Source organism: Corythoichthys intestinalis, chromosome 18, assembly GCF_030265065.1.
Source record: "Corythoichthys intestinalis isolate RoL2023-P3 chromosome 18, ASM3026506v1, whole genome shotgun sequence".
NCBI classification, from domain to species: domain Eukaryota; kingdom Metazoa; phylum Chordata; class Actinopteri; order Syngnathiformes; family Syngnathidae; genus Corythoichthys; species Corythoichthys intestinalis.
The window spans coordinates 12,801,161-12,828,454 of NC_080412.1; the positions used below are offsets into that span (position 1 = coordinate 12,801,161).

General features: G+C 41.1%; 2 protein-coding genes across 8 annotated transcripts in view; one reads left to right on the plus strand and one right to left on the minus strand.

The window, feature by feature from the left end:
- Nucleotides 1–1,470: 1,470 nt before the first annotated feature.
- On the plus strand, nt 1,471–12,426 carry LOC130906638 (serine-rich and transmembrane domain-containing protein 1). The gene is made up of 2 exons (XM_057821152.1): nt 1,471–1,556; nt 11,129–12,426. The coding sequence occupies exon 2, from the start codon at nt 11,134–11,136 to the stop codon at nt 11,413–11,415; it is 282 nt and encodes a 93-aa protein (XP_057677135.1). The 5' UTR covers nt 1,471–1,556; nt 11,129–11,133; the 3' UTR covers nt 11,416–12,426.
- Nucleotides 12,427–20,128: 7,702 nt separating this feature from the next.
- The window catches only part of nbeaa (neurobeachin a), a 145,655-nt gene continuing 138,489 nt past the window's right edge, over nt 20,129–27,294 (minus strand). For all 7 annotated transcript variants that reach the window (XM_057820700.1, XM_057820698.1, XM_057820697.1 and 4 more), the window contains 7 exons: nt 25,725–25,796; nt 25,471–25,626; nt 25,238–25,408; nt 25,049–25,150; nt 24,459–24,655; nt 24,172–24,323; nt 20,129–21,336 (listed from right to left, as the gene is read on the minus strand). In XM_057820700.1, coding sequence (XP_057676683.1) covers nt 21,246–21,336; nt 24,172–24,323; nt 24,459–24,655; nt 25,049–25,150; nt 25,238–25,408; nt 25,471–25,626; nt 25,725–25,796 — 941 coding nt within the window. In that variant the 3' untranslated portion in view covers nt 20,129–21,245. The remainder of the gene's footprint in view (nt 21,337–24,171; nt 24,324–24,458; nt 24,656–25,048; nt 25,151–25,237; nt 25,409–25,470; nt 25,627–25,724; nt 25,797–27,294) is intronic.

A 27,294-nucleotide genomic window follows, 5' to 3' on the forward strand; every position in this document is an offset into this window, starting at 1 on the left:
AGCATGACAATGATCCCAAACACACAGCCAGGGCAACAAAGGAGTGGCTTCGTAAGAAGCATTTCAAGGTCCTGGAGTGGCCTAGCCAATCTCCAGATCTCAACCCCATAGAAAATCTGTGGAGGGAGTTGAAAGTCCGTGTTGCCTAACGACAGCCCCAAAACATCACTGCTCTAGAGGAGATCTGCATGGAGGAATGGGCCAAAATACCAGCAACAGTGTGTGAAAAGCTTGTGAAGTTTTACAGAAAACATTTGGCCTCCATTATTGCCAACAAAGAGTACGTAACAAAGTATTGAGATGAACCTTTGGTATTGACCAAATACTTATTTTCCACCATGATTTGCAAATAAATTATTTAAAAATCAAACAATGTGATTTTCTGGAGGGTTTTTTTTCACATTCTGTCTCTCATGGTTGAGGTTTACCAATGTTGACAATTACAGGCCTCTCTAATATTTTCAAGTGGGAGAACTTGCACAATTAGTGGTTGACTAAATACTTATTTGCCCCACTGTATGTTGATGAATGTCTCCTTCATGTACTCACCATCTGTAAACGGTTTTCAACGCTTTATTATCTCCCGGGTTGCAACAAAATATGCAGCAGTAGTGGAGTTTGGCGATGCAATCCACTTCCTAAATCCTCTAAGTTCTTCAGAAGTAATGGACTTGAATTTTTTCTCTCACTCCCAACTGGGTACTCGGCTGCCGTAATAGCCAACTACCTGGCATCCCGCCCTGCTGATAGAAACGTGTGTGGCAGGCTATGACGCAAATCTTAATTGACAGAAATGGTAAAATTTAATATTTATTCTACTGTACACATTTTTACAGCATTGGAAAACGTTAAGAATGTTTGTGTCATTTTTGTCCTCCTACAGAAACCATATCAAAACAAAAAATATATTTCCCTCAACCATATTTTTCCATTTTCAAAAATGTTTGAAAATGCTCCAGGGAGTCACTAGGGCAAAGAGCCGCATGCGGCTCTGAAAACACAGGTTGCCGAACCCCGCTTTAGGTGATAATGATATTATATAATGAAAGGGAAATAAGATACATAAGATAATAATAATAAGATTAGGGTTTGTGCCAGTGCATGGTTTCCTATGGGATCCCCCTAAAATTTCTCCTTCCTTTAGGTGATAACCTTCAGCAAGACAAACAGAGGAGGGAAAAAGGCCGGAATATCGGGGATTATCTGGGAACAACTGGGAATTTTGGCAAGTTGAGATTATCCAGAAAAACGGAGCAGGGGCCCAAAAACTCTTATCGTTGTCCTTCACACCTCACAGACATGCAACAAGAAATGTGTGTGTTGTTAATTCTGCAGTTGGAAAAAAGATGGGTTCAGGGGATGATGACATGTCAGTGTCAATGTACATGTGTAGAATGTAATCTTGTGAATGAGAGGACAAAATGCTTGTGTCAAAGCTGAGCAAGAGAGAGAGAGGTAGAGAACCAAAGCGTGGAGAAGAGCAAGAGAGCACAGCAGAGCAATCGGTCTGAGGAAGAGGCGACACAGAGATGGATTGAAGTCCCATCTTCAATCAGGTTTGCTCCACGACTTGTTGTTGTCTCTGTATTTTTCTACCTGACTTCAATTGACGCGTGTTGATATGCTTCTTTATGAGCAAATGAGGCTTGTGAAATGGTGTAAACAGCTTGCTGAGACTTGAGTGGAGGCAGTGCAATATGTACGTGCTTAGTTCGTGTGCGGTCAGTCAAACAGATGACATGCTGAGAATTCATTGACAAGTGCAGTCACATGTGAGCATACTCCAAATGTCATGACATTTTGTCACACATCAATCATGTCCATTATTCATGGCGAAAGAAAGCAACTAAATATTTGACAGGTGGTAAAAACAAATCCTCAAAACTAGAGCTGGCCAATATTATCCATATATTGTCATATTTGTGATATGAAATGACACAATACGCATATCGGGACATGACGTACGGCTTCCAAAATATTGTGTAATTCTCTCCTGTGAGAAATAATTTATATTTATCCATTTGTTTTTTGGGTCAATTCTTCTCACAGATGCCATCTTACCATGTGATGTCATCGGTCAAGGTCAAGCGCATGCGTGATTCTCATTTGAAGTGTTGTTGTTGTGGTTTATTGTCATCATCCTCGGTATCATTGACAGTTACAAGAATAGCATTGTGATAAGATTAAAGACCAAATGTGAAGTAATTTAATAACATGCCAAATAGGGTCACTATTAAAGTAATTAAACATTGTCCAACAAATAAAGTATGAAAAAATAATTTATATGTTGTATATTTGACAAAATAATTGCGTTTCTGAAGTTCGAGCCTGAAAGGGGACGAACCCGGAAGTGATACGTCACACCGAGAACAGCGATGGCAGCGCTCCATACATACGGCCGCCATACAGATCCCTTCAAACAATGATTCAAACAGCGATATAAGCGATAGATCGAGCACAAGGGAGGAGATCCAAGTTTTGAAGAGTTGGAGGAAGAAGAGGAAGTTTGAATTTTATGTTGGACCTAAAATGTATTAGCCAGACGCTAATCAGGATGCAAACAATGTGCCTGGATTACCTGACATGGAATGGAGACAAGACCCATCAAGATTACAAGATTGGTAAAATATAGGCTGTTATTATTTTCATGATTTGAAGATGCAGGCATTTGCACAAAATTTTATGTTTTTGTCCATCTGATGACATCGTTCAAAAAAAATAATGATCAGACTTCATGTTCATTTTGGCAGATCCGGCAGCTCTCGTGCATATAAATAATATAAAAACGTTGAGGGGAAAGAAGGAGATGAGTCGTTGATGGCTTTAAACACTTTATGGTGACAACAATAAGAAAACAAAATAATAGCGGACTGCTGCCACATTCGACCGCAAAGTTTTGCTTCTCGCTCATATCCCCCTCGCCTCCTACTACTCACAGCTCTCCAGTCCCAGCGTCTCTTAAACGGATCGTGCATAGTGTCTTGTTATGAGCTTTTTGTTGACAAAGGTATCGAACACACGACGTGCTGACAACTTTGTTTCTTTATTAACACGAGGAGCTAACAGTACGAACACAGCTTGGGGCTCTCGGCAGGCTGTGCGGAGCGATAGATGGAGCCTGTAGAAGTGGCATCTAATGGCGTGAGGAAATGTAGTTTTTTTTCACACAAGTGAACAGATTACAAAGCACCACTTCATTGTTGTCCCGAGACCACATTTCCCATGATTCACTGCGTGACCTGCGCCGCTCGCTGATTCGCTGCGAGATTGACTCAATGGCTACGCTAAACCAACACGCTAGTTGTCAAGTGTCACCTGTCAGCGGCTCTCGTAAAACACAAACTAGAAGGCTATCATGCGATAACCGTGGAAGAAATGCCGAACCGTCCAAAAGCAATGCAATGCCTGAAGCATGAAGGTGGAAATACATAATACAAATACAAATAAATGTGCACAAACTCACCAGCATTGTGTGTCTCCTACGGCAACGTGACCGTGAATTACCGCGACGCCGACCCCCTTTCCCGATTGACAGTGGATTAACCCTTTCGGACAAGATCGAAGATGACGCACAATTTAAACACGCTTAACCACGCAACAACAACTATGATCGGGGATTGCCACGAGTTAGCTTTCGGCTAACGTCGCTAGCTTCTACTGTTCATTCCACAACAGTTGGCAGCTCTGCTTTGACAAAGTCATCAGTCATCTATCCAAAAATCACACTTACTTTTTGGCAAATCCTTGATCATAAGCAGACCGGTTGAGGAAGAAGGCATCTTCGAAGTCTTTGTAGCAGAGAACACGACTCGGCGATGGCGTGAAATTCATTCGCTTAGTGCGAACAAAAGATGTCCATTTACGTGCCCTGCTATCCTTCAGCCACTCATACAACTTTTCTTTAAATTGAGAACAATACATCGCCAAACACCGCCGTGGCATCTTACCTAGAAGCAATGCAACAATACTGTGTGTGTGGCAGACTTCCCTCGCAGTTCTCGGTGTGACGTAATTTCCGAAGATTTCCGAAGATTGTCGAAGAAAAGCATTTTCGTTGTCAAGGGCGTTGCTATGGGTTAAACAAAGAAACTGGAAGTGTTGCGTAAAAAAAAAATTAACGAAAATATGCTTATAATTGTTTAGCCATTGATATTATTCAAAAACATGGTTGGCCAACCTTACATCACATTTGGCCTTTAATTAACCCGAAGAAAAGACAAGGGCTGATGGGAGAAGCCTATGCTGATTAAATCCCGTAAAAAGGCAATGTTTTACTGTTTTACCCGTAGGATGACCAATAACTGTTATTACTGTAATTCGTGTATGGAGTTTCTCCCGTTTAATAAACGTCGATGTCCAAAATATATAACTGTGGTTCTTTTCTGGCTTCAATTAATTTTTTAAGTCAACATAAGTCATAACTAATGTGTGTGTGTGTGCGGGCTTCCGTGGCCAAAGGATACAATTTTTGACGGGGGTAACTACATTGGCAAAACACCAGTGGTGGCTCTGTTGTACAGTTAGCGTCTTCAGTGGGGCAAATTGAAACTCCGCTCACCATTTTGGCGGTGCTTTCTGTCGCTTCATGATCCACATTTTCAATCCTTGGTTTTTGCTCAGGCGTTGTTGTCGCTTTTGAAAGCCTAGGCTTGAAAAAAGTGCGTATATCAATCTCTCCTCTTCCGTCGTCGGGTGGTTTTGGCTTAGCAAAGCAAATGATTGTCTAAGGTGCTAGTCACATGATCTGTTCGAAAAATAATTTTGACCCATTATAAATTTTTTCCCCCCGTTCATTTCATTCGTTTTTGCTGTTTTATTACTTTTCAACTTTTATAGACAATATTTTACAGAAAACTCTTAATTTCAAAATAATATATAGGAAAGTCTGTTATATGCAATGAGACTTTTCAGCGACCAGAGGGGCCTGATCGCCACACCCCCTCCTTAAATGCCACTTAGGTATCAAGGGTGTAGGTTTGCATAGGGACGTTAGGGACATAACACAACCAACTTTTCAGGATGCTCAAATTGTCCCCATTAACCTTTAAGCAACCTTGTTTGTATGTAATAAGTTCAGTTATGTAGGTAATTTATATTGTTTTTCTATATGTTGTAAGAATAGAATAGACCCTACTATTGTTAAGTGAATTATTTTCATTATGATCAGACTTACATTCATTCCTTTTTACTTGCTGAATGTGCAGGTCCATTTTTTTCCCCTCAAATGCACGCTTGATTGGCTGATGACTTGACCGCGCCCCCCCGCCACACAGACACGCACTCTCATCACACAGCCCCGGCAGATTCATGTCGAGAACATGCTGCCTCCTCCGCCCCCGTTGAAAAGAAGGGATATTTGAAGTTTTTTTTCAGCCAGCAGCAGCCACTATATGCAGAGTGAAAAGACTTCAGTGTTGTCTTGGAGGGGGAAACACCACTAATTTTGTGACTGAAAGTCCGATCTGCATCAGAGTTAGCATAACATTAAATTGTGTGAACTTGCTAACCTGCAAAGCTACTGTGCTCAGGCCAGCCTCCACAACAAACAACGAAGTCAAGCTAGCCGTCCCTCATTTGGATCATTGTTTGCATTATGTGCATTACAGTAATGCAACGCGGTGGCTTCGGAGTGCAAGTCCCTTCATAAAAAAAAAAAAAAAAAAAAAGAAAAACTTGGATAGCTGTTCAAGAATGGGTTTACTTCAGGGGGACACTAACATGAACTGACATGAAAAAAAAATCAGTGAAATGAAATCAAACATCAGAATTTCGAGAACTTTGGTTCAAGTCTTGGGGTAGTCTCGTATGCTTCAAATGTTGATTGGGCCTTGGATATCTCAGATTTAAAAAAATAAATAAAAATTCCCAAATCACTTTTATATTACAATACTTTAGTTTGAGTCTAGGGTGGACCTATTCTTGGATAGCTCCCCATTTTTTTAATAAATGGACTTGCACTTCAAAATATTTTTGTAGTTTTTCAAAACAAAGGTTTGAATCGAATGTTTTATCGAATGTTGAAAGTTAGTATAAGTGAATACAGATTTATTTTACATTGATCATTTAGCCTATCAATGAATTAGGTTCATATTTGTGAGAAATGTCGCCCTGACCCCCGTTCATTAATCTGGTTTTATTAATGTCCCGTCGCCAGCAAAAAGTTTACATGCATACAGGTTATGCTGTTATATCGTCCCTACCAACGTTGAGACCAAACCTACGCCCTCGGTTGTTATAGATGTCAAATAGCCTATGTAGCTACATTATGTGGCTACAGCTAGATAGCTATAATTTCTGGAAATGGTTTGCAGTAGCTTGAAAATAAAATAGAATTATATGTCAACATTAGAAAAAGTATTTCCCAAAATGTAGAATTCAATGCGTATCGCAATTAGCTTCAAGCCGCAATACCCAGCTCTATTCAAAACCTACAAAAAGAAACATTGGCACGCCAAATTTCTGACACATGGAGTGATGCCACAATAATGGGCATGCTGAGAAACAAACTGAAAAGTGCACAAAACCAATGGACCTGCTGAAAGTGTGCTAGGGGGTGATCCCCAGCCCTTTTAAAAGCAGTGGTGACCTGCCAGACTTGTTGCCAGGCGACAAAAAGCCTGATTACGAGTAATTATCAAGCACTCGAGTGGACGGGGAACATCACAGGGAAGCAAAACAACACGTCAACAAGTGGGCGACGCGCAGCTGGTAACGATGACGGGAGGGGAACAAGATGTGATGTCATGAGGGGAGGCCGTAGACGTACGATCCATTTGTTCTGGGAGGGTTGGCAGTGAAAAACATTGGACATCTGCTAATGACAAACTCATTCCACTGAGAAAAAAAAAGCTTGGATTGGATGTCTATCATCAATAACACTGGAAGTCCCTTTTTTTTTTTTTTGGCTATAAATAAAGACAGGAAAGGCGTCAAATGACCCCGATACCAAACTGACTACTTTGCTTTGTCAAACAATTGACCACTCAAACAAGCAATCGAGCAGACAACCCCCCTACACACTCCTGTGGAGTCGCTGCCTAGGTGTGAAGGGGGGGGTTTCACTCTGGATAGCTGCAATTAGCATCTTAATTATTAGCAAATTTAGGGCTCCCTTTGCTTTGTCAAACATGGAGGAACACAGAGATGGCCAGTCGCCGTGTTCTACAATATGATTGACATGGCAGCACTGAATGCATATGTCTTGTATCAGGCATGCACCGGAAGGCAAGAGAGACGGGTGGACTTCTTGGTGGGTCTTGCAAGGGAATTGGCTCACTCTAATGTGGGCGCAAAGAAGGCGCAGAAGGAAAAAAAGCTTCGGAAACAACCTCCAACACCTAGCCCCGGGAAAAGGGCGAAGTGTCAAACTGTGTATCACAAAAGTGAGTACACCCCTCGCATTTCTGCAGATATTTAAGTGTATCTTTTCATGGGACAGCACTGAAAAAAATGACACTTTGACACAATGAAAAGTAGTCTGTGTGCAGCTTATATAATAGAGTGAATTTATTTTCCCCTCAAAATAACTCAAACTATAGCCATTAATTCTAAACCCCTGGCAACAAAAGTGAGTACACCCCTTAGAAACTACATTCGTAAATGTCAAAATTGAGTACTACTTGTCATTTTCCCACCAAAATGTCATGTGACTCGTTAGTGTTACTAGGTCCAGGTGTGCATAGGGAGCAGGTGTGTTCAAATTTGTAGTGCAGCTCTCATACTCTCTCATACTGGTCACTGAAAGTTCCAACATGGCACAACATGGCAAAGAACTCTCTGAGAATCTTAAAAAATGTATTGTTGCGCTACATGAAGATGGCTAAGGCTACAAGAAGATTGCCAACACCCTGAAACTGAGCTGCAGCACAGTGGCTAAGATCATCCAGTGCTTTAAAAGAGCAGGGTCCACTCAGAACAGGCTCAGGTTGGTCATCCAAAGTAGATGAGCACACGTGCTGCGCGTCACATCCAAATGCTGTCTTTGAAAGATCGTCGCAGGAGTGCTGTCAGCATTGGTGCAGACATTGAAGAGGTGGGGGGTCAGCCTGTTAGTGCTCAGACCATACGCTGCACTCTACATCAAATGGTGTGCATGGCTGTCACCCCAGGAGGAAGCCTCTTCTGAAGACGGTACACAAAAAAGCCCGCAAACAGTTTGCTGAAGACATGTCAAAAAAGCACATGGATTACTGGAACCATGTCCTATGGTCTGATGGGACGAAGATTAATATGTTTTGTTCCAATGGTTTCAAGCATGTGTGGCGGCGACCAGGTGTGGAGTACAAAGATAAGTGTGTCATGCCTACAGTCAAGCATGGTGGTGGGAATGTCATGGTCTGGGGCTGCATGAGTGCTGCAGGTGTTGGAGAGTTACATTCCATTGAGGGAAACGTACTGTGAAATACTGCAGCAGAGCATGATCCCCTCCCTCCAGAAACTGGGTCGCAGGGCAGTGTTCCAGCATGACAATGACCCTAAACACACCTCCAAGAAGACCACTGCTTTACTGAAGAGGCTGAGGTTAAAGGTGATGGACTGGCCAAGAATGTCTCCAGACTTGAACCCAATAGAACATCTTTGGGGGATCCTCAAGCGGAAGGTGGAGGTGCGCAAAGTCTCAAATATCCGGCAGCTCCGCAACGTCGTCATGGAGGAGTGGAAGAGCATTCCAGTGGCAACCTGTGAAGCTCTGGTCAACTCCTTGCCCAGGAGAGTAAAGGCAGTTCTGGATAATAATGGTGGCCACACAACATATTGACAGTTGACATGTTGTACGTATGTTAATATTGACAACTTTCACTAAGGGGTGTACTCACTTTTGTAGCCAGGGGTTTAGATATTAATGGCTACTATATTTTGAGTTATTTTGAGGGGAAAATAAATTAACTATTATATAAGCTGCACACAGACTACTTTTCATTGTGTCAAAGTGTCATTTTGTCAGTGTTGTCCCATGAAAAATTATCCTTAAATAGCTGCAGAAATGCAAGGGGTGTACTCACTTTTGTGATACATTGTATGTCACCACATAAAAAATGTTTTTTATCACACTGTTTCTTGTACAGTAGGCAAACTGCAGCTTTTGGAAGCTGTAAAAAGGTTGTCCGCCCGACTGCCTGCCTGAGCAGTCCACTGTCTGACAAAGCCAAGGCAATCCTGCCCTGCAAGTACTCAAGATGCTAATTGGAGCAATCCAACCATGTGATTTTGCGAGTGTGAATGGGAATGACTAATGAGGACCTCAATGCTCACAGAAGATATGCTGATTAGGGTCAGATGACCCTTCTCTGGATACAAAAGGGATTTGTATCAACTGATCCACCCTTTGAGTTAATATTGAAGAAATTGTGTCATTGAAAAAGCTGTTTTAATATGTTTCATTTTTTTTTACCTTATTACAACTTTTTGCTCTCTGCACAACATACCACATGCTTCAAGATGACACTACAAAAATGTCAGAAAAAGCCTATTGGAACACCAGAGTTTGGGTTAATTGAAACGGTGGAATTGAATGTTTGAATGTTAATTTTGAAGACTGTCAGATCTCAAAATTTGTAAATATGTCATTGTTTGTATGAGCGAAAAGTCAGTAAAATACTACTATAACTGCTGAACTTAATAATTAAGTCATTGGCTGCTATAGACCCTACTCACCTCCGTCACAAAATGACGTGTCGCTGTATCCGGTCGCCATATTGTCCGTATTTTTTAGACCTATTCTCATTGTTTTCAATTAATCGTGCAAGTTATAGAGCAATTCATGGAAGCCCCGGTGTTATCTGATGCTGTAAACTCATTGGATGCGGTTCATAAAAGGCGTTATGTGGAAAAGCTTCAGTTTATCCATTCGCCAGATCCATATTTGATGCCTAAATCAATGTTTTTCGACCCGCTGTCTTCGCCGTCTTTGCCTGACATCTGCTACCCTGATATTTACAACTATCTTGTCCACACAAAATCAGCCTATTCTCACGAAAGTTTGAAAAACTTTAAGAGCTTGGAGGCTTATAAATACTTCGTTGCTGGTTGGGTGAAACAGGTCCTCGTCCATGAAAATTCGGCAGGAATCTATCTTGTGCTCGGGAAGGTGAGTTACGAAATTTTCAATTCAAAATCTTTTGTTCTTGCTAACCTCCACTGTCAAGTCTAATGTATTTCATGTCATTTGTCAATGGAGCTAGGGCTTTTAATGTTTATATGGTTTAGCGATAGCACTCTCACTACATACATATATAATATGTAATAAATATGAAGTGCGATAGCACTACTCCAAATTGTCCCTAGTTGAATTTATTTTTTGTCTTTTAACCTCAATAGTGAAATTGTAAATTAATTGTATGACAACTGTCTTATTATCCCCTTATAATTATATATTTTCAGGTAGTTCATTCACAACGTCTGAGTGTATGTTGTCGGCGATTAGCCTAGCAATGATCTTAATTGTGGTTGTCAGCCCAAAACCCTCTAAATATATATTAAATGCATCTTACCAGATATAAAATGACTACTACATAATCTGTGGTAGTCGTTTGGAGCCCAGTTTTCTCGTCGAATTACAGCAGTCCATCACGCTCTCCTCTCCGGGTCTCTCGGAATACGGTAAAACTTCAAGTCTCTCCGTCTATCTTCTGTTTTTGCAACCGACCGCCACACACGACTTCACCATTTTGATTATTAATGTTAACGAGCAGAAAAACACGCCATAATAGGTGGAATTTATGAAGCGCTAATGCATTAACATGACGAGTAGACGGACAACATGGCGCGGGGGCGTGGCTGTGACGTCACGTGAGTAGGGTCTATTGACGATGACAGACATCCAATCCATTTGTGCTGGGAAGAACGAATGGTCTTCGCTGCCAACCTCCCCATTTCAAATGGATTGGACGTCTATTAGTGACAAACTCATTTAAATTCACAGCCGGTTGACTGGACGCCACACAATTGGACGTCTATTATCGTCAATGGCACTGAAAGGGTTGAGTAAACAAAATCTTGTTTTTGAGTGAGAGGTGAAAACATTTTGAAATTAAAATCTGGTTCTAATTTTCTGATCACACTAACCTGTAATAAGGGGTGTGTATACTTTTTCTCAGCTTTTTTTGCATGTTTTTGTCTGATCTCGCAGCAGAGATGTCCGGGGCGGACAGAAATGGAACCTTCCCGCGCCTTTCACAGACATCCGTCTCCGACTCGTCATCGGACGGCGTCCACGTGTACGTGTGGCTGTTCCTGGGCCTGCTGATGCTCCTGCTCAGCCTGCTCTTCGTCGCCCTCCACAGGTTGAAAAACATCATCTCGTCCTGGTCACCCCGCTCCTCATCCTGCGGCGAACCCCGCAGCGCCTTCACCAACGTGGAGATCTGCAGCGTGTCATCCTCGCGGAGGTCCACTATCTCCTCACAGGGGGCCTGACGCTCGCACGCGCACGGACAGATAGACACACGCGGGTGTGCTGCGAGGCTCGTGCAAAGGCTTCTTGGAAATGGTGTAACTCACACTTTATAGGGCACTCATTTAACATATATGCGCTGAATGAGTGGTTTGTTTTTTCATTAAAAACATGTTTTGAGCTACTATTATTGTGCTAAATAATTTTCATCATCATTTAGATCAGGGTTTCTACAGGTATCAGCCAGGGCCGGCCCAGGCCATTTTGGGGCCCTAAGCAAAATAATGCAAAGGGGCCCATATTTTTGGCCCACCATTTCGTCACAGTGTACTGTGAAACCCATACATGCAATCCAACCCATACGTCCATATTTTGTATATTAATCAGATTTTGTTCCACTGCATACTTCAAACTTCTCACCCCAAATTATTGTCAGTACTTACAGTAGATAGCGCCAAACCTTTTTCTAAAAGAGGAAAGAAAGAAGATAAGGAAGAACTTGTATTTTTTTAAGCTTGTAATCAAGTATCAAAAGTCAAATAAAGCAAACTGCAGCAAACAAAAAAGAATATAAATTAAGCAATTGCCAGATTGGGGGCCCCCTAGTGGTCAGGGGCCCTAAGCAGCTGCATAATCTGCGTATAGGCTGGGCCGGCCCTGGTATCAGCAAATCTCATTTAATGCTTTTTAATGCCACTTTATACTCATTTAATGCCCATTCCCCATTCAGATAGTTTCACACACACAAATTGTAGAGTTGTCCGATAATGACTTTTTAACCGATATCCTGATACAGTCGTACCTCAACATATGATCGCTTCGACACACAATCCTTTCGACATCCGACGTAAAATTTGACTCGCCATTTGTTTCTACATCCGATGACATGCTCTAAATACGACAATTTATGACACTGCGCAGTTACTTTGTTTTTCCGCAAGACTGACGCACAGCAGATTTTCTTGTGAGAGAAATCAACATACTGTAGATGGATATGACCCAAAAATATGAGCATAGTGGGCGCATCCGTGAACTGACTTGACAATAAAGCCGTAGAATGTCTAGAATCTCGACGGTCCACCTCCGACCTCCATTCGCCAGTCTTTATAAGTTGAGGTGACAATTATTATTGTGGTAACATCGCCCAAAAATCGCCAGCTTCATCAGGATTTTAATCATTTATTACAGAACTTGTGCAACACAACATGCCGCTATTGGCCGCCCCAGCTGAACAAAGTGAGAGTAAAAAGTCCTCTCTACCTTACTCTATCAAGTCTGCCACGCGGTGCGTTCATGGTACACCACGCAAAACACATCCGCCATATTAGAACCCCATTCATTACATTATTATTTATACTATTGTTGTTATCATTCCGATTTTTATTCTTTTTTTTTTTTGTTTTGTTTTGCTCTGTGTAATTGATATTTGCAATAGTACCAGCAGCATTTCTTAAGGATTTAGTGTAAGTTTTCAGGCTGTGGAACAAATTAATGGTATTATAATGTATTCTTATGGGAAAATCCTTCTCGACATACGGCTATTTCGACTTACAAACAAGGTCCTAGAATGAATTAACTTCATATGTAGAGGTACCACTGTATTGTGCATCTCTAAAAATCCTATACCGAGATCAAACCAATACCAATATATGCGGTCGTGGATTAAACATTTTATGGCTAATTGTACTGTGATTCCCCACTGGGTACTTTAATAATGATAAATGTAACAACTTCAGGGTTTTCGAATAAGTATTCTGTGAAAAATAATAGAACAACTTTAAATGAAGTTATGGAAAAAGTACCTACTGTATATTGCACAACTATGTCTGTTATTGAAATCAAAATAATGGAGACATCAATTTTTTGGATCAAGTGCAAGTGAAAAGTGCCAATACGGCACAGCTGTATGAAAAAGTATCTAAACCTTTTGGAATTTCTCCCATTTCTTCATAAAATCACCATCAAATGTGATCTGATCCTTGTCAAAATCACACAGATGAAAATACAGTGGCTGCTTTAACTAAAACCACCCAAACATATATAGGTTTTCATATTTTAATGAGGATAGCATGCAAACAATGACAGAAGGGGGAAAAATAAATAAGTGAACCCTCTGCCTAAGGAGACTTAAAGTGCATGTGACACGAAAAAGCATGTTTATTTCATAATACACGTGGTATTTTTTGCTCCTGAATGATATGGACTGCTTGGATGTGTGTGAAAGCGATCACATATTTATTTAGCTTTTTTAATCCCGCGCCATGAAAATGAGTGACTTCCGGCTTCGGTCTTGCATTGAGGAGGAGGGCGCTGTGACGTGTACGGGTGAAGGGGCCCCCTTCACTAAACAGCCGTACTGTTGTGTATGAGGACTAAGAATTCAGCTGATTTTGCGGATTAATACGTTTATTTTTCGCATTACGCCAGCCAAACGGCTGCAGAAAAATCTTGCTTTTTGAGGGAGAAGCGTGTGCGCCTTATTGGAGTTTCAAAAGGTTCCCATTCACCATGGATATTGGCCAAAACGCGGTTTGCCGATCCGCAAAGACAATCGACAACCCAGTCGTCATGTCAAATAATCCGGGCTAGTTACGTGTTATTTTCCGCTTCGAAGACTTTGAAACATCACTCGGTTCGGGTTAGCATGTCAGCTAGCTGTCACGCCTCTTGGTTTGTTTACATTCTCCGAAGCCGGGGAAGGGAAATGACATATGTCCGATTTAGGTGTCATAAAATATCGTTCAGGAGGTGCGACAGTAAAGGGGAAGTCGACAGTTTTGAAGATTATGGAGTAATTTTGCCATGTCGTCCTGAATAAGTGCATTTTTATTATTTCATATTCCATTTAGCACAAGACTTATTTGTCATGACCATGCCATTTATTTAGCAATTGGGGAAAATACTTGGATAAAAAGAAGATCCTGTAAAAATATTGAAGTAAAGAGACAGAAACAATGACATTTTGCAGCTCTCTTCGTTGCGTTTTCCTTGTTGTGAATAGTTCCCCCTCGACGGGCTGACTGGTCCCTCTCAAGCCATTTATTTAGCTATTGGGGAAAAATACTTGGATAAAAAGAATATCCTGTAAAAATATTGGAGTAGAGAGACTGAAACAATGACATTTTGCGGCTCTCTTCGTCGCGTTTTCTTCATTCTGAATAATTCCCCCTCAATGGGCTGAATAGTAAAACCGATGAGCCCAGTCACCCGCTGACTTCATCCACCTGTTGGGGACGCTAGAGCCCGATAACGGTAGGCGTGGCTAACCGGCAGATTAAAAGACTAATTTCTCGTCATCTGCGCTTTGCTAAATTGTTGTATATAGTCGAATCGTCTCAAAATATGATTCTAATTCACATAATAATGCTATTCAAGACTTTTTTTCTCCTGTCGTATGCTCTTTAAAGAGCAATTGAAACCAAGTTTTACCAAACAATTTAAGTCAGGTGTGTGACCAAACACTGATGAGTAGTTTAAAGCTGCTCTGTCCATTATAAAACACAGACCTGGAAAGAAATGTCTTGATAAGAAGCATTGTTTGATGTGCACCATGGCTCAGTCGAAAGAGCTGCATGAAGACCACCGATCAAGGATTGTTGATTTGTATAAAGATGGGAAAGGATACAAAACCATCTCTTAAAGTCTGGATGTTCATCAATCGATATTCAGAGAAGTTGTCCACAAATGGAGAGAGTTTTCGCACTGTTGCTTCTCTCCCAAGGAGTGGCCATCCACCAAAGATGACGCTAAGAGTTCAGCACAGAATACTCAGAGAGGTAAAAAAGAACTCTAGAGTGTCTGCTAAAGACTTACTGAAATCACTGCCACAGTCAAATATCTCTGTGCACATATCAACTATTTGTAAAACTATGGCCAAGAATAGTGATCATGGGAGAGCTACACGGAGGAAGCTACTGCTGTCTAAAAAAAAAAAAAAAAAAAAAAAAAAAAGAAACTGTTGCTGTTTTAATGTAATTAATGCAATTGAACACTCCACAGAAATTGTGGCAAAAATAATTTGTGGACTGATGCCACGAAAGTTCGTTTCGTTTTGGAGTAACACAAAATGTCATGTGTGGAGGAAAAATGAAACAGCTCACCAACATCAACACCTCATCCCCACCGTGAAGCATGGTGGAGGGAGCATCATGATTTGGGGCTGTTTTGTTTCCTCAGGGCCTAGACAACTTGCATTAATTAATGGAAGAATGAATTCAAAAGTTTATCAGGATGTTTGCAGGAAAACCTGAGGCCGTCTGTACGACAGTTGAAGCTAAAAAGAGGATGGATGCTGCAACAAGACAATGATCCAAAACACAAAGGTAAATCAACTTCAGGATGGTTTTAGACAAACAAAATACACATTATGGAGTGGCCAAGTCAAAGTCCAGACTTGAACCCCATTGATATGCTGTGGCATGACCTAAAAACAGCGATTCATGCCAGACATCCCAGGAATCTGAATGAACTACAGCAGTTTTGTAGAGAAGAATGGGCCAAAGATTAGTCCTGATCGATGTGCCAAACTGCTCTGGAGCTACAGGAAGCGCCTGGTTGAAGTTAAAATATGAAATGTGATGGTTCACTTACTTATTTTTCCCCATTCTGTCATTGTTTGCATACTATCCTCATTTAAATATGAAAACCTATAAATGTTTGGGTGGTTTTAGTTAAAGTGCGTATGACACTAAAAAGCATGTTTATTTCATATTTCACACGGTGTTTTATGCTCCTGAATGAAATGGACCGCTTAAATGAGTGTGGAAGCGATCGTTTTATATATTAAATTTTTGAATCCCGCGCCATGAAAAGGAGTTACTTCCGGCTCCAGTCTCGGGTTTAGGACGAATGCGAAAGTGATGTCACCCGGGTCAGCATCTCGCAATACAGCATTGCTTTATGGCATGCAGATGGACTGCGGATTCAGCTGATTTTGCGGATTTATTCGATTATTTTTCGCATCACGCCAGCCACACGGCTGCAGGCTTTTGTAGCTGCACCAGGGAGAGGCGTGTGAGCCTTTTTGGGTTTCAGAAAGTTCCCGTTCACCCCGAGATCGGCCAAAACAAGTGTGCGACAACTGTGGGACCATTGGACTTACGAGGAAATGAGTAAACATTGTGTTTTGTATTATGTCAAATACTGGGATCATAGCACACGTTTTGATATGAAGGTGGCTTGCATTTTGTGGCTGACATGCTCCTTGTCCACCGAGAATGACACTCAGCCGACGACCGGCGGCTTCTTGCACCCCCGCACCGCCGGGAGAGCGCTATAGACCCCAATCACGTGACGTCACAACTCCGCCCCCCTGATTGGTGCCGCCATATTGTCCGTCAGCTCATCGTGTTTACATATTACCGCTACATACATTCCTCCTATTACTGCATGTTTTTCTGCTTGTCTAAGGAATCACCGCCGAGTAAACGAACCCAAAAACCTGACAATCGTTAACATTGATTAATCATAATGGTGAATGCATGTGTGGCGGTTGGTTGCAGTAACAGAGAAGATAAACGGTCATTTTAGTAGTTTCTGTGTGCCCATTGTTAAAAGGGCAAATCTCTAAAGCAGCACGGTTTTTTATCTCGGTCCATGATGCGTTTGTGTCGACAGCCGTTAGACAGCGGCAAAAACATCAATATGATGCCAACACGATCGCAGACATCATCAGACGGAGACTACGTAGCTCGTCGCCACGGTCGCGCAGCAAGAAGGTGAGCGATAGCCGCCCTGCATGAAAGGTCCCCCCTGACGGGAGCGCCCACACGGAAACGACTTTCTTGTACTGTGAATATGTATTATTTTACTCTGCTTGAACTAATAAATGTCATACATGCGTGATTGTCATGGGATATGGTCGTGAAAACCTGTAGACTAATACATTTATGTTCAAAGATGGTTATGTGTAAATACAGTCCTAATCTTTTGTGTAATTTTATTATTTAAAACTGATCTTAGAGTCGTAAATCCATTACTGTAATGCGTCCATGAAAACGATGTTTTCACGTCAATAAAGCGTTACTAATAAGCGCTCCCGTCAGGGGGGATATTTCACGCGGGGCAGCTATTTTTTTCGATCAAGTTTCATTTTACAAGCGTGACAACGGTGACGCTCAGCTGACCAAATATTGGGTTTATATTCGGGCCGGTGCCGATTTTGGGTACCCGACTCCTCATCGTGACATAATTTGGAGTATGATTGGAAATTTTGTGGTCTCAGGACAAGCTCTGACGCACGGGACGGGACGAGGAAACATCGGTTTGGGCATCAAATACGGATCTGGCGACTGGATTGACCGACGCTTCCAAATGACGGCTTTTATGCAACTCATCCAATGAGTTTACAGCGTCTGAAAGCACCGGGGCTTCCATAATTTGCAAGTGAATCCACCTTTAGAAACTACGATCAATGACAATACGGACACACAATGACGGACAATATGGCGGCACAATACAGCGATCACGTGATTGTGTGACGTTGGTGATTGGGGTCTATACTCTGCTTATTGCCTCTTCTTGTGCCCGGTGTTCTGTCAAATTTTCAACCCCATCAGAAATTGCAACTTTGTGTAAAAAATGGCTGCAAATACAGGGATTACAAAGTAAACACTACAAACTTTCTTTGAATAAAAGAATATTTACTCACGTTTTATCGTGGACGGAAATGTGGAAAAGCTCTCCTCAGACACATCCTGCCATGTTAGCTGCACAATAACTGCACGCCGCTCTCACGCTGTTTAAGTCCTTTGCTGTGTACTAAAGCATTATTTTACGACATATTCGTGTTGAGATTGTGGCAGCTACGTGCTCCTCCGACGTCGGCTGGTTTGTCCGGCGGTCATTCTGCAGCTGCTTCCCTGGCAAACGAGCTCACTTGCCCGCAGCAGGGGAACGAGTCCGACGAGTTGAAACTAGCTCGCCGCCGGGCGGGTTGCCGATTGGGGAAAAACAATCGACAACCCCGCCACCGTGTGCCATAATCCTGGGTAGTTTTGTGTGATTTTTCGCTTCGAAAGCCGAGAATAAGACTAAAACAGCACTCAGTTCAGGTTAGCATGTCGGCTAGCTGTCATACCTCCTGGTTTGTTTACACTCTCCAAGATGGGAGAAGGGAAATGACAAAAAACTCGGGTGGTATAAAATATAGTTTGGGAGGTGCAAGAAGTGGACAGTTTTGACCATTATGAAGTAATTTTGCCATGCCATACTGAATAAATGCATTTTTAATCATTCATATTCCATTTAGCACAAGACTGTTATTTGTCTTGACCATACCATTTATTTAGCAAATGGGGACCAATACTTCGATAAAAAGAATATCCTGTAAAAATATTGGAGTAGAGAGACTGAAAACAATGACATTTTACGGCACTATTCCTCACATTTTCTTTGTTGTGAATAATTCCCCCTCAATGGGCTGAATTTTAAATTTAAAACCGAGCCGAGCTGTTGGGGACGCTAGAGCCCTATAATGGTAGGCGTGGTTAAACGGCAAATTAAAAGACTAATTTCTCGTCATCTGCGCTTTGCCAAATTGTTGTATATAGTCGAATCGTCTTAAAATATGATTCTAATTCACATAATAATGCTATTTAAAACTTTTTTTTATCCTGTTGTACGCACTTTAGTTAAAGCACTGTTTTTTCTTCTGTGTGATTTTCACAAAGATCAGATCACATTTGATGGTGATTTTATGCAGAAATGTGAGAAACTCCAAAAGGTTCAGATACTTTTTCTTACCAATCTGTGGCTCACACAGAGCTTCTGGCTCAAAATAACAACAATGTCACACAGCTTCAGTACAGTGAATGAGGTATGTAATGAGTTCATAATTCATTATTTTTCAATCATTTATTGTACGTTACATTTTTGCACCATGAATGTAAATGCTCACATAGCAAATGCCAAGAAATGTTAGTTTGGAGATGTCTAATGGTCAATGAGCATAACTGCTGTGCTAAGCTGTGACTAGCTCTTATACAAAGGCAGAAGGCTTCTACATTCACTATGAAGGCAACATGCATATTGGCCCAAAACCAATAATGAAAAACCCATGTCGAGATTATCAGATATCATTTTAAAATGCGTTTATTGGCAGGTATTATCTGGTAGCCTACTGTATCGGCTCTCTCATCCTGTAATGATTTTATGTTCTCTTATCTATCGGTTCTCTTATCCCGTAATGATCTTATGTTCTCTTATCAAGTTTACCCGATAATATAAGACAACTCTAATAAATATCGTAAATGAAAAACTTTTTGTAACCGTCAAGTTTACATAAGGCCTCAAACATTAGTTTAATGCTTTTTAAGGCCTGAATTTTGACAAAATGAATTTAATGACTTTTAATGCTTTTTAATGGCCCACATAAATCCTGTAGATGTTCTCGGGGGTTTACCACCAACAATTTGTACCCCCAACTGCTGTACCTTCGCATTAAATATACATTTTGTAAAAATATATAGCATTTCAATCACTGACATGCATTTTTCTAGACCAATAGTTGCATATACTTTGTGTTAAAATGTTTTTTTGTAAAGATTATAGAGCATTCATGCACTCAAAATTTAAATTTGGAACCAAAATGTTACCCTTTGTAGACAACCGTTGCATTTTTGTACACAAATTTGTGGATTAAAAAGGGTCGTCAGCGTTCTCCACTTCACCAATATTCCTCAAATTAAAAGGCGTGTGAAATGCATCATTCAAGAAGCCAAGTCATCAAATTCTTTGCATAATTTATTTTTTTCTTATCATGATTTTTTTTCCCAACTCACACATGTCATATTTTACATCTTTGCAATAAAACATGAATACAATAGTTTTTAAGGGTTTCATAGATCCAAAAATATTTCACCTTTTTTTCTTCTTCTTTTGTCGGTTTTTGGATGCGTATGTCGTGTGGCGCGCACGTATGTGTGTGTCTGTGTGTGGCTGGAGTTACGTGCGTGTGCGTGTGCGCTGGTCGTGCGCACGCTCGTTGTCATATTGCTGTAAAATCTTCACACGTGAGCGTTTAAATACAAACATCGATGCACAAAGAACCCATCCCGGCCGCGGACGTGAAGGAACCAAAAGAGCCCGGCCGATCGCTATAATAATTCAAACAATAAAGCCTCTGGTTTAGTACTAACAAACAAAGCCTAATTATAAATAATATCATGTGATTGGTGCAAAGTGCAAATACAAAAAAAAAAAAAAAACTTGTGTTGTTTTGAAACCATGTGAGCGGGTGGGCTACCTTTTGTGTCCAAACAGGCCGGAAAAAGCGTTTTATGTACATATTTGACACGACGATCACTAAATGTAAAAAAAAAAAAAAAAAAAAAAGTGAAATCAAAATCATAAACTTGTGGTAATTGTCTTTTTGAAGGAGTGAGTACGGGGCTCAGTCTTCATCCTGGTCGGGCAAAAACGTTCACCGTCCTCAACTTTCTTTATATCGTCGTTACAGTCGCCGTTATTCTTATTCCACGCTATGTTACAGATAGCAATAAATTAAAGGTCGTCAACACAAAAACAAGAGGCCGAGTTGTATTTACACCAAAGTAAAAGAATAGAAATCCCGACGTTAAAGGAAGTGAAATGACCCCGCGCCCATCATCTCCGCAGAGTGTCCGGCTCACTGAAGCGTTAAAGCAGAACCCCGAAAACCCAGAACCTGAGCCGCCAGCACCGGCGACCAATCTCCACTCTGTTTGTTGTGTCGTCTTTGGGCTCGGGTGTGTGTATGTTGTGTTTGCGTGTATGGGGGTGCGTTGGTGTGTCCGTGTGCGAAAGTACACACAGTCCCGTCAAAGGGAAGAGAACCTCGAGTGGTCTTCTTGTGTACCTGGAGAGTTTCGCATATTCAGTAGCGGTTCTGATGCTCGTAGTGCCAGCGGTTGAAGTCGATGTTGAATGCCACAATGCTGCCTGACGCCATGCCGGTGATTAGCGTCCTGTATAGGGGGAAAAAGCATTTCCTTATGATTTGGGATGTACTTGAATGATATTTCTTGCCAGAACCAATTATGAGATTATGAAACTGGAAAAACGAGAAAGTTGCACCTCCCAGCCCAAATGGATTGGATGTCGAGCAGTGGCATCGTTAGTAGGGTTGTTCCGATCATGTTTTTTTGCTCCCGATCCGATCCCGATCGTTTTAGTTTGAGTATCTGCCGATCCCGATATTTCCCGATTCGATTGCTTTTTTTTTTTGCTCCTGATTCAATTCCAATCATTCCCGATAATTTTTCCCGATCATATACATTTTGGCAATGCATTAAGAAAAAAATGAATAAAACTCGGACGAATATATACATTCAACATACAGTACATAAGTACTGTATTTGTTTATTATGACAATAAATCCTCAAGATGGCATTTACATTATTAACATTCTTTCTGTGAAAGGGATCCACGGATAGAGAGATTTGTAATTCTTAAAGGATAAATGTGACTGTATATTGTAACTAAATATTGCCATATAGTGTATTTGTTGAGCTTTCATTAAATGATACTGCAGCCATTCAACCCAAATGCACGATGGGAAGTGCAACCATGACTGTGCGTAGGGGCACCAATTGATATATCTTCTCTGCGTTGGGAAAAATTATAGGGTGTTAAGTAAATGATCAACTACTACCTTTCTTCCCCACATTGCCTCCCACGTTAATTTTAATCGCTAAGAGAGGGAATGTAAAGCTTTAGCCAAATAAAAAAAGGCTCCAAAGGCTGTCAAAATTCTCTCTACTCATTATGCGCTGCGTTTAGCTCTATATATTGGTAAAACGGCACCTTTATAGATTGAACGCGACAATGCGTGAGTGGGTCGTGCAGCGCATGCGTTAATTATTTAACATGATTAATTAAGAAAAAATAATTACCGCCGTTAACGCAATAAATTTGATAGCCCTACTTTAAGCCAAAACTACACTGGATGACTGTAAGACATTTTGTCTGTAACGTTATATATAATTAGAAAACGATTTAAATAAAAAAAATATATACTATATATAAAAAAAGGCATGTCCGATACTATTTTGCCGATTCCGATACTTTGAAAATGATGTGATCGGACCCGATCGATCGGGACATCTTTAATCGTTAGGCCTAATTTAGGGGGCTTCAGGTAATTGAAGGGATGGTTTTGAAACTTTTCCCAGAGTAGCCCTCAAAAACACAGCACAGTAGTTGTGCTTGCCGCAGTTGAGTGAGCCTGGAATGAAGGCAAAATAAAAGTTTCCATAGCTGGAAAGACAACTTGGTATCCCTGATTTTAGCTGCTCAAAGAGGGCAAAAAGAGAAAACTAATGGTGAGAAATGAATGTTGCGGGTGCTGTTCCACTCTTTCCCAACACACACTGATTCACCTCTAAGTGAACGCTAGCGAGATATTAGCTTGCGTTAATACAACTGTCAGTTTCAGTCATGTCATTTTGATGAAAAAACAGATTACGGAACGCCATATTTCGGCGGACAATTTTCAGTACTTTTAATGTTTTACCATAGACTTCACCAGTTGCTGACTAGACAGCTCCTACAGACATTGCGCCACGCCTTTCCCTAAGGGGCCGGGCCAGGCAGAGCTTAGTGCAGCTTTCAGTGCTATAAACTCAAACACACGCTGCATTCAAACGCCGGATTTAGGTGGAAAAGGACGAAAGTTTTACTGCATACAAGCAGGCAGGAGCGTCTCAAGAGTAATTTGGTTGAGGATTCAAGGTTATTATTATATAAAATAGCACCATGCATGCACTTTGAAACTTTGTGAAAAAAAAAAGGAAAAAAAAAAAAAAAAAATAGCATAGCGTAGCTTGAAATGTTTACGTAAGATGAATTTTCAACTTGAAAAGCTCCTATTTTGTATCCATACAAAAAAGCGTAACTTTAGTTTGAAATATTTAGTAAAATGTTCATATTATAATATGATGTTTATATTTATAGAAATTCTGGGATTTACGCATTTACTTACATGAATTTCCAACTTAAAAAGCTCTTTGTTTTGTAATGGCCGCCATGTTCTATCCATACACAACAGCGTACATTCAAATGATCAGGTTATTTTTGTCCAACTGCCAGTTTTTGGCAAAAATTAGACAAAAAGACATTTCTGTGTCCACACACACACACACACACAAAAAAAAGGATTTTACGTGTTCTATCTTATGTAACATTTCAATCTAAAAACGATGAGGGCCAGATAGCCTGCAAGACATGCTGAAGCAATAGTAACATCAGAATTACACCTAAATAAGTTATGATTGTATATAGAAAAATGCTAATTTTGCCTTGTTGAGTAAAATTAAGATGATTTTGCATGCTTTCCTCAAGTACTAAGTGTCTGGTGTGAAAACGGAGTGATTTATTAGCTGTTGAAAAAAAATATGTTGCTATATTGGTCAAAAACTTATATATTAAATATTGCTATTGATCCTGAAAATACAGGTGATTATCTCTGCATTTGGTGATTTTGTGCATCTAGCATAAAATTAGAGAATTTTATAGCCATTTTAAGTTTTGTTATACTTTTATATAAAAAATGAATCAGATTTTATTAGGGAACGACTTTGAATTTTTTTATGCTCATGGAGACTCATACATGCCTAAGGGAAATGCCCTTTTTTGGTTTTAGCTCGCTAGCGGCTTTGGTTTTGAAAATATTTGAATTTGAAGTTTTTGAAAATAGGCCCCCTACGGATCAGCCTCGAGTCCCATGTCGCGTTAACTGACAGTGAAGTCTATGGTTTTAACATTTTTTTTTCTTGGTTAACGTTTGTGTAAGCTTCTAGAACCTCTGGTCGTGAGACAGGTCCATGGCGCGGATGCCGGCGTCGCATCCTGGGTAGATGTAGAGCTGCTTGAAGTCGCACGCTTGCCACACCTCCACCACGCCGTTGTCACCGCCCGTCACCAGATTCTGCCCGTCGCTGCTCAAAAGGATGGCCTGGTTCCGAAGAAGGGTTGCAAAGTTGGTTAACACATGGCTGCTATTGACAGAGGCTAGACGTCCAATCCATTTTGACTAGGATGGGCGAATGAATTGGACTACTATCGCCGTCAATGGCAGAGAGGGCCTCACCCGCGTAGAATCGTTAACTTCCATCTGAGCCAGCAGCTTGCCGTTTATGCTAAAGTTGCAAAAGCGTCCCCGTTCGTAGTAGATGATGCAGTGGCCCTCGCTGGACACTGAGATCAGACGTGGCTGCTGGCACAGCTCGGGACCCTCCAAGGCCCTCAGGAGGTCCCCAGTGATGGTGTGCACCAGGCACGGACCCTCTAAAGAATAGTCAGAAAGGCAAACAATTATTCAATACATTGAGAAAAGAGTTTGGTTCTTTGTGAAGTTATGACAACTCGAGGGCTAACAGCACCAATAGGGAGAAAAAGATATTTAAGACAGTAGTTTGGACTTTATTTATGTTACCTTTGTTTAACATTTAACATTTATAAACGTAAACAGCATGATTAAAAAATAATAAATGACTCATCTGTAATGACTCATTAGAATGAAACAATATGATTAAAAATTACATTTCACTCATTTTGAATGATGCAAATAAGATTTTAAAATGATATTTGGTAAATATATTTCAATTTAAGAACAAAATTACAGCAACTAAGTTTAACTAGGCAGCTCCAATTCGAATTGAGAATCTTATTTTTGCTTACCTTTGGCTCCGCTGATGACCAATCCCAGCTCGGCGCAGACAGACACGCACACTACCTCATGGTCGTGTCCTGTCAGGACAGCCCGAGGGGCGGGATAGTCACCTGTAGGAAAAATGTTGCCAAAACCGTTCAGTTTTTTTTTTTTTTTTTTTTGCGAAACCCACAAGGCTCATACAGTCAGGCACTCACTGTTGTTGGGGTTGTCCCCGATAATGTGGTGCCGCCCACTCCAGTACCAAAGAAGAAGAGTGGCATCTCTGGAGCCCGACACGATGTAGCAGTCTCCCCCAATGTAGGACTCTGACCGGGCCAGGCACGTCACCACGTCCCAGTGGCCGAACACGATCTGGGTCAGCTTTCCTGTAGGGACCGTCGAGCGTTCAGCGTTCCATTCTAAAACAGATGTGTCCAATAGCTTGTACCGGTCTCCGTGGAGTAGACCCGAAAGCTCTTATCCCAGAAGCCGCACACCAGGATATAGCGGTTGTCAGCAGTCACCACGAAGCAGTGCGTGTTGATCTGGATGCTCTGGTCCACCAGGTCCGTAATCTGACGCTTGTTGGTGCCAGAGTTGTTGGCTGGAAGGAACGGCCCAGAAACATGCCTTGATGACACCTCTGTCCTCCTTTAAAGATGCCCTCTCTTCTGATAGGTGTAATACAACAAGCATACTGACCAATGAGAGGGTCCATCTCAATGGGGAGGTGGTGAGCTTGCTCCAGGGAGTATCCTGGTGCACCTCGCAAGCCTGGATCAAGTCCAACACAATATGTTTCAGTTAGAACCTGGCATATTTTTACTTGTCTTAAACAATCCAATTCCTTTTAGAATAACAAGATACATAGACTTCACTATCAGTTGACGAGACAGCTCCAACGGACATTGCACCACAGCTTCCCGTAGGGTGCCGGGGGCCAGGCAAAGCGTCTCGACAGCTTTCACTGTGATAAACTCAAACACATGCTGCGTTCCAACGCCAGATTAAGGTTGAAACAGGACAGAGGTTTTAGTTCATACAAGTAGGCAGAAGTGTCTCAATAGTGATTTGGTCGACCATTCAAGGTACCGTATTTTTCGGACTATAAGTCGCAGTTTTTTTTCATAGTTTGGCAGAAGGTGCGTCTTATACTCTGAAGCGACTAATGTGTGATTATTTACGGTTGGGTCGGGCCGGACTTCTCTCTCGCTAACTTTTTTAAAAATAAATATATATTCATATACAATGCCCTTCATAATTATTGGCACCCCTGAAAAAGATGTGTTTTTAGCTTCTATTAATTTGTTTTTTATTCAAATAATATGGGACCTTAATGGAAAAAAAGAGAAAAATCCAACCTTCAATACAAGTGCATTCACTCAGTGGGGAAAAAAATCCACATAAAGAAAAAATTATTTTACATCAAATAATGTGTGTCACAATTATTAGCACCCCTGATGTTAATACTTAGTACAACCCCCTTTTGCCAACAAAACAAGGTCTGGGGACTGAGATGGCCATGGGAGGAGCTTGATTTTGTGTCTTTCGTGGCACTCCAGACCCACTTAGAGTGTTTGTTGCAGACTGGGACCGTGTGCTTTGGTCAGATGAGACCAAACGGTCAGATGAGACCAAGATTGAGCTTTTTGGCAACAAACACTCTAAGTCACCCTGCTTCTCAATTATTTTCTGTTACGCCCCCCCAAGGAAGACGTAAATGGGGGTGGGTCAGTGATGCTGTGGGGCTGTTTCGCTTCCAAAGGCCCTGGGAACCTTGTTAGGGTGCATGGCATCATGAATGCTTATGAATACCAGGACATTTTAAATCAAAATCTGTTGCCCTCTGGCCGAAAGCTGAAGATGGGTCGTCACTGGGTCTTTCAGCAAGACAATGACCCTAAACATATGGCCAAATCTACACAGAAATGGTTCACCAGACACAAAATCAAGTTACTACCATGGCCATCTCAGTCCCCAGACCTTGTTTTGTTGGCAAAAGGGGGTTGTACAAAGTATTAACACCAGGGGTGCTAATAATTGTGACACACATTATTTGATGTCAAATAGTTTCTTTATGTGGGATTCTTTCCCCACTGAATGAATGCACTTGTATTGAAGGTTGGATTTTCCTCTTTTTTCCATTAAGGTCACATATTATTTGAATTTAAAAAATATATATTAGAAGATAAAAAACACATCTTTTTCAGGGGTGCCAATAATTATGGAGGGCACTGTATTTATACCAAAACGATGTATGGATATTAAATAA

Bases quoted from the DNA above. Each gene is read 5' to 3' on its own strand.
- LOC130906638 (XM_057821152.1), top strand. From the start codon at position 11,134: ATGTCCGGGGCGGACAGAAATGGAACCTTCCCGCGCCTTTCACAGACA.